Source organism: Vitis riparia, chromosome 5 (genome assembly GCF_004353265.1).
Source record: "Vitis riparia cultivar Riparia Gloire de Montpellier isolate 1030 chromosome 5, EGFV_Vit.rip_1.0, whole genome shotgun sequence".
Classification (NCBI taxonomy): domain Eukaryota; kingdom Viridiplantae; phylum Streptophyta; class Magnoliopsida; order Vitales; family Vitaceae; genus Vitis; species Vitis riparia.
In genome coordinates this window covers 22,971,297-22,979,231 of record NC_048435.1, presented here as the reverse complement: position 1 = coordinate 22,979,231, position 7,935 = coordinate 22,971,297, and the positions used below count along the sequence as shown (strand labels likewise).

The 7,935-nt window shown below is 33.6% G+C and overlaps 1 protein-coding gene across 1 annotated transcript; it reads left to right on the top strand.

The window, feature by feature from the left end:
- Positions 1-3,579: 3,579 nt before the first annotated feature.
- Positions 3,580-7,606, top strand: LOC117914158 (putative disease resistance protein At1g59780). The gene is made up of 2 exons (XM_034829379.1): positions 3,580-5,548; positions 5,624-7,606. The coding sequence occupies exons 1-2, from the start codon at positions 3,748-3,750 to the stop codon at positions 7,423-7,425; spliced, it is 3,603 nt and encodes a 1,200-aa protein (XP_034685270.1). The 5' UTR covers positions 3,580-3,747; the 3' UTR covers positions 7,426-7,606.
- Positions 7,607-7,935: the final 329 nt, after the last annotated feature.

Genomic DNA, 7,935 nt, shown 5'->3' with positions numbered 1-7,935 from the left:
TATTTGGTAAAATAACTTAATGGTATTTATTTTACCTTTTTACCTCTATTTACTTTAATAACCCTTACAATCTCCTTTACTACTTCACGTCTTTTATTGTTACTCAACTTTCTTTGTCTTATTTATTATTTATATGTATAAATATGTAAATTTGATAATTTAGAATAATTTTTAAATTAATTTTATTTAAATACCTTAATACTTAAATTTAAAATTAAATAATAAGTTTTAAATCAATAATTTACGTATAATTTAATTTAAAATCAACTTAAATTATTAATTAATAAACATTAAGTTTTACCAAATACCCTCTAATTCCAACCATTTTTCATACATTTTTTTATTCCACACACAAATGTTAAATTTGTACCACATAAGTTTTTAGGGCTTAGAATTTAAATAAATTTTGATAAAAATTTGTTGTAAAAATGGTTACTAAAAACGCTTGAAAGTAACCAAAATACCCTTAAAAGTAAGAATTATTGGGCATTGTACATTTCGATATTTCACAACTATATTTTTAAATAAAGGATTTTGTTTAATGTTTCTTGTTGAGAAAAGAATAATAAGAGGGTAGTTTAGGTATATTGAAAAATTTTAAGTAAATGCCTTGACAAGATTAATATTTTAAATTAGATGTATAAATATTGTGGATGTGTAGAGTGAATTCATTCATGAAATTATAAATTCTCTTAAAAATAAAAATAAGTATGTTCTTCAATATTGAAAATTACTCATGTAGCCTTGTTACCACATTTTTACTCTTAAAACTTTTTTTATAATGATATTTTTACTCTTAAACATTGTATCCAAAAAGTATTTCATTTGAGGCAGATATTAAAAATTCATTATCAAATAATTTTATCTAAAAAATTTATATTTAATATTTTAAAAAATAAAATTTATTTTTTCCAAATTTATATTCTCAATATTCTTTGCAATTTTTGAAATTTATCTATTTATATATATATATATATATATATATATATATATATATATATATATATATACATATTTAAAAATGTTAAATATATAAAAATTAATGTTTAACTAAAAGAATTATATTTAAACAAATTCCTAATGAAAAAAATGTTATTAAAAGGGGTCCAAGGGGCCAGATGAAAAATTGTACGTTTAATTGTCCTTATATAGCAATCCTTTGCAATTTATCAAGTATAGTGTTGTATTCTATTCAATAATTTCTTATTTAAAAGGAAAATATTAAGCTATCATGGTGATACCCACCAAATAAAGATTCAAATAGTTGAATATGTACTATGAGATCCAAGTCGTTGAGTAAAAGTACAAATGAATGAGATCAAGATAATACAAATAAATACGATTAGGGTATCAACAAATGAGATTATAATATAAATAATGTTAGAGTTTGATGGCCTAAATTCTATTTAGTTTGGTTAAAAAAACTCGCGGTGCAACATATGTGGTGTAACTATAATTTTTAAGAATTTTTGAGGGGTCTGTAGTGATAGTTGTAGTGGAGGGATCAAGTCTGCCTTGCAATATGAACTTACTTTGTGTATGTATGTGTATTGATGTACAATTTTAGAGTTATGATGATTATACTTCTATTATAATTGCTCACAACTCTTTTCTCTTGTATAAATATTTTGATATAGTGAATTATTTTCTCCACTCCTCGTGGTTTTTCTCATCTAAGGTTTTCCACATAAATCTTTTTTTTTTTTTTTTTTGTCTATTTTCGTTATTGTGTAACAAATAAAAAAAACTTAAAAATATATGCACAATATCATCTAATTGGTGGTATGTTTATATAAGTATCAAAAAATGCATAAATTGCTTTTTGAATGCAATATATAGAAGTTGTTTAGTCATACATCATTTTATGATCTTGAAAAATAATAGTAAAAAAAAGTGAGAGTTGATGACATGATTCACAATTCGATTCAAGGGAAAAATATTCTTATTGATTTATATTTTCTTTTAATTGCAATATATAGATATTGTCTGGTCATGGATCATTTATTGATATTGTTTAGCCATGACAATACATTGCCCTTAAAATAGGTCCATCCTTGTCAGAGTTACTAATTTTTTTTATATAAAGATTAAATAATTAAAAATGTGTAAATCTCTAATTAATTATAATTATTATAATTTTTTTGTATTTTTCATGATAAATTAAATATGAGAAAATTATTTAATTTTTATTTTTCATGAAGTTTTACCACAAAACCAATAACATAAAAACTAATCTAAAATAAATCTACAAAATTCCGAAACCAAAATAAAAATTGCCTCATACTTTTCCTTATTAAAGAAATAAATATTATTAAAATTATGAAATTTGGATTAAAAATGAATTTGCATATTTTCAAAACAAACCAAAAAATGCTACTTATGATTAATTGTAATTAATTGTTTTAGTAGTCTTACATAAACATGCACTAGCAATCCAAATTGATTTTGAAAAATAAAAGTTCGGATTCGATATTCTTTCCTAAATCAAAATTTTAAAAATTAATAAATTAATCTCAATTATGGAATACATATTTCCATCGTAAAAATATTCCTATTAACGTATATTTAAATCTCATTTATTTGTATTTTAATTTATGTTATAGTCTCGTTTCTTTGTACTTTATTTAATAGTTAGATTCAAGTTTGTTTGGAAATATTTTCAAAAACAATTTTTAGAATTTTTTTAAAAATACTTTTTAATTGTTTTCATTAACAAAATTCTATTCCAAAACTCAAATTTGAACAACAGTTTTCTTAACTTGTTTCCACCAAAAGCACCATACAATATATATGAAGCAAAAGTTTTTAAAATATTGTCAATGTTTTCAATTGTCTTTATATAACATCAAAGAAAAAATAACTACAAAATGCTTAAAAACTCAAATTCTCATAAAAATAATAATAATAATTTTTATTTAATATGTTTTTTAAAATTAGAAAACTATAGTTGAAAAGTGTTTCTATTTAAAGTAGTTCAAGTAAAAGTGTTTTCTTTAAAGATGTTTTAGGTATTAACTATCAAGTATTCTTTTAACAAACATTATTAATGGTTTTTTAACTTTCGAAAAATACTTTCTAATTTTGCCAAATTTCTTATTTTTTGTCAAAAATTAAAAATATTAAAGTTAAAGTGTTTTTATTATAAGTATTTAGAGTTATTTTGATAACGATTTTAAGAAACACTTTTAACCTAAAAAGTATATTAAAAAAAAAAGTTAGGTATAGGACAAAATTAAACAAATCTTACTTATAATATTAAAAAAAAAATTATAATATTTTCTGAAAAAATATTTGTTACTTGATCGCCCTAAAAACAGTACAACAAACACAATCTCAGTGTTTATTATGAGAATCAGTAAAGGTGATTCTAACCTCGAAATCCAAGGACCGAGATGACAGAGAAACGACAACAAATGCAAGGGAAAGGAATCAATGGTAGAAATGAGAATCCAACGCGAGAGGGGTAAAAAAGCAACCACGGGTGAACGGATAAGATCGAAAGCACTGTTTTCTCAAGCTAGAACTTCAGTCCTTTTTCTTGGGTATGTAGGCACTGAGCTTTCTTGGTCTATGGGTGTACGTAGTTTCTTGGAATTAAGGGAAATCAATACACTATTTCCCCTGAGTTTCCAACTTAGAAAATGTCTCTAATAGACTACCGAATCAGTTTTCCCATGAATGATGATATAGGTGGATGAGATAAACCAAAACCAAGCAGACTTTGTGGTCTCAGAACCAAAGATTTCCATGCATACCAGACACGTAGAAGACCAGGGGATGGACGATGAGGTGATGCTGATCAAGCAGATACAAGAAACAGAGGACATGATCGTAAACATCTTGTCCAGATGCGAGAAAATGGTGGACAATGAGCTGAAGGTGTTGAGCAGCATGACCGAGGGATCCACAGAAGACATGTTCAAGAGCGTTGTATCGAGGGTTGTAGACAAACTCCTTGCTCTGCTCCATCACCAACCAACTGCTTTGTTTGGAGTTGAAGAAGAGGTAGATTGGATTGAAAGAGAACTGAGGGGTACCGGGGATGGAGGGGGTTTCCAATTCACAGAGGAACTAGTAGATGTTGCCTATGATTTGGAGGATGTCATTGACAACCTTCTGCTCAAATCAGAAGCAGAAGCAAGTGGAAGAGGAAGTTTGGAGGATGTCACTGCAACTGATGATGACCCACTTCACAACAACCTCTCTGATCTTCCTGCTTCAGGCCCTACAGAGTTCTGCCTTTTGGATCCTGCTCAAGACACTGAAGAAACAGCCTCTCCGGATTTGAACTCAGCACACAGTCAGAGCATGGCAAACACAGTTGTTTCTCCGGTGACTGAGGGAGTTACAGCTCTGCTTGCTCAGAAGGCACTTCATCTCGAAATGAAGAAGGTGGCCAGACGGGTACAAGACAAATTCAGGTTGATGATTTATTTTCTAAAGGTTTTTGAATCGGGCGAACTAGACAACAGAGGAGGAACGGTTTGGATGGAGGAACTTTTGACTGTTTCCTGCTCTGCAGTGGATGTCATGGAGGAGCTCATCAACAAAAGGGAGCAGCTTAGGAGTTGGATGGAACCTCTAGGGAGAGTTGTTTTCGATTTTTACAATTTTAAGTCTCAGAATAAACTAGCTCTGGAGATTTGCAAGATATATATCAAGATCGTGGATATCTCCAACAGAAGGGCAGATGAGTTAATGGAGGAGTTTTGTTTATGTGCCATACACCGTCCGCAAGACATTGAAGAAATAGATTGGTCTCACGACAGCTTGGTACTCCATCAGAACATAGCAAACGCAGTTGTTTCACCTGTTATAGAGAAAGTTGCAGCTCTGCTAGCACAGGAGGCACTTCCTCCCAGAGTGGAGAAGAAGGCCAGACGGGTACAAGACAAGTTCAGGTTGATCAATGATTTCTTGAGAGATTTAGAAGCAGTAGAATTAGATGATAGGGGGACTGTTTGGAATCTTTGGATTGATGAACTGTGCCAAGTATCCCGATCCACAGAAGATGTCATTGACCAGTTCCTCAACAGCAGAGAACAAATAAGAAGAAGTTGGTTGGGAGCTCTGGGGAAAGGTGTTTTGGCTTTTGGCCATTTGATATCTCAGCATAAGCTTATCATGAAGATGGACCAAATATCTGCTCAGATCCAAAACCTCTCCATTAGGAGACCGGATGGAGCCCATGGCCAAAGTCCAAGTACAGTGCCAAGGTATGCATCCTCAATCCCACAACCGCCAACACAAGAACCACAACAGACACAAGAACTTGATGCTATTGGCTTTGATGACAATGTGCATGCAATCATGACACGGTTGCTCTCAGATGATACAAGTTTTTCTGTGATTTCAATTGTGGGTATGCCAGGCATCGGTAAGACAACACTAGCAAAGTCGATCTATAACAATAAAGCTGTTGTGGATCATTTCCCATTTCGAGCTTGGACATCTGAAACTTGGGAATTTTTGGAACACATAATGAGACAAGAAATATGCCTCATGACACTAGAAGAAATGAGACAGAAATTCATTTCTTTGTTGGCAGGTAAGAGGTGTCTCATAGTTTTTGATGATGCATATAATGCTTGTTTCTTCAACCTACTGGTTACAACATTTTCAGATGCATCAAATGGGAGTAGACTGATTTTGACCACTCGCTCCATGAGCCTACCTTCACAACTCCAAAAGAGTGTTCATCATGCAGTTCGATTACGAGGAAACGATGAGAGCTGGGCATTGTTCACTCATGCTTTGAAGGTTAACATACCCCAACAACTACTCACGCTTAGGAGGGAAATTGAGAGAACATGTGGAGGGTTGCCACTGGCAATCATAAAATTAGCAAATTTGTTGTCACAGAAGGGTCTAACCATTGAGGAGTGGTGCACTGCAATTCAACAGCTCAATCATGACCAGGAACAACTTTGGTCCTACCACTTGTCCAGGATCAATAAGGATTTACCCTTGTACATGCGGCAATGTCTCTTTTACTTTGGTTTATTTCCTCGAGATTTTGAAATCCCAGCAAGAAGATTGATCGCATTGTGGGTTGCAGAGGGTTTGGTGCAAGCAAAGGGTGAAGATGAAGCTCCGGAAGATGTTGCAGAGAGGTGTTTAATAAAGCTAATAGCCGAGGGAATGGTTCAAATTACAAAGAAGAAGCGCAATGGGAACATCAAAACATGTTGCCTCCCTAGTGCCCTCCGGCAGTACTGGTTATCAAAAGCTCAGGAGACCACATTTCTTCAAATTCACATGGAAAAAACATCTCATTTATCCCCAAGCACAGGTATGATTAGTCGTCTTGCCGATCACCTTGACAAAGAAGACGTCACCTTTAGTCATATCCATGGTTGTCATGACCACATGGCTTCTTCCCATTTGCAACCTCTCTACCAACAAGTGATCTCTTTTTTATCATTTGACACTCGAGAAGGAAGCAAACCAGGAGAAGACATGGGAAACTTTCTTCATCGGTGCATTTCTGGACGTTGCTTGTTACAACTGCGAGTGCTTGATCTTGAAAATGTATTCAAACCCAAGTTACCAGAGGCACTAGGTAAACTAAACCGACTGAGGTATCTTGGCTTGAGATCAACCTTCTTAGATAAGCTTCCATCTTTTATAAAGAAGTTGCATAGCCTTCAAGTACTAGATGTGAAGCATACCAACATCACCACCCTTCCTATTCCAGTCTGGAACCTGCAACAACTACGAATTTTGTACTTGAATGAGAGATGTCATAGTAACCTTATGCCTCAACCTCAGGCTGGATCTTTTTCAACCCTCCAGGTCCTTGTTGGACTTCTTGTAGATGAAGAGACTCCAGTGAAGGATGGTCTAGACCGGTTTGTCAATCTTCGAAAATTGGGATTAACGTGTCGTTTATTGTCATCTCAACAGGAGGCAATGGTTGAATGGGTTCTAAAGATGAACCGTCTTCGGTCTTTAAGGCTCGAATCCATTGATGAACAAAATCAAGTTGGGGATCTAGACTTGAAGCCCTTGACAGGCCATGTCAATCTCTCTTGTCTTTATTTGCTTGGGAGGTTAGTGAATCCCTCTATTGTGCCTGCATTGCCACACAGCCTCATTGACATTACCTTATCAGGTTCAGAACTTAAAGACGACCCAATGCAAACATTAGATAAGCTTCCCAACCTAAAAATTCTTAGCTTGTTGGCCAATTCCTATACGGGAAAGAACATGCATTGCTCTTTTGGAGGCTTTTCTCAGCTTCGAGTTTTGAAACTATGGAAGCTAGAGCAACTGGAGGAATGGAATGTGGAGGAAGGGGCACTGCAAGCTCTCCGAGATCTAGAGATTAGGGGATGCATGAAGTTGGAGATGCTTCCTGAAGCATTGCATCACAGAGCTCTTTTGAAAGTGAAGTTAACAGACATGCCTAGTCATTTTGCTTAGCAGACCTCCATCCCTTCTGCTTTCTATATTGTTGTTACTATTCAAGCTAATTTTCTTGTAGTCATTACCTTCTAAATGTAAATTGTTGTGGTACTAATTACGTTGAAGTCAGAAAGAGCAGTTGTGTGTTCTGTATTACTGGATTGTCATGTATTCAATGAAGTTCTGGGTGTGATATCTACTGATTTTTTTGCTAATGATTGCACCTGGATTGAATGGAGTAGCCATTTGAATAATGGACAAAGCTTGTAAGCACCCAAACCGGGGAGGATGGGCTGTGGGCAGAGGCTGTAGGCATTTGATGATTTCTCTTCTAGTGGATTATCAAACAAGTTTGTATAGTTTGGAAGGTATGTGGGTAAAGTATTTAGTTGGCTTCTCTCATGGATGCAACATATTGCTGGTGTGAAACTGAAATTGACTTGACCAAATATATTTTCCCTTCACAAATCTGCTTGAATCCCCTTCATGGGGTTTGTCCCTAGACAAACAAAAGAAGGAAAAAATTAT

Excerpts from the sequence above, each read along its gene's own strand:
- LOC117914158 (XM_034829379.1), top strand. The coding sequence starts at position 3,748 with ATGCATACCAGACACGTAGAAGACCAGGGGATGGACGATGAGGTGATG. Across the intron at positions 5,549-5,623 it reads ATTCATTTCTTTGTTGGCAG|ATGCATCAAATGGGAGTAGA; the intron begins GTAAGAGGTGTC and ends CAACATTTTCAG.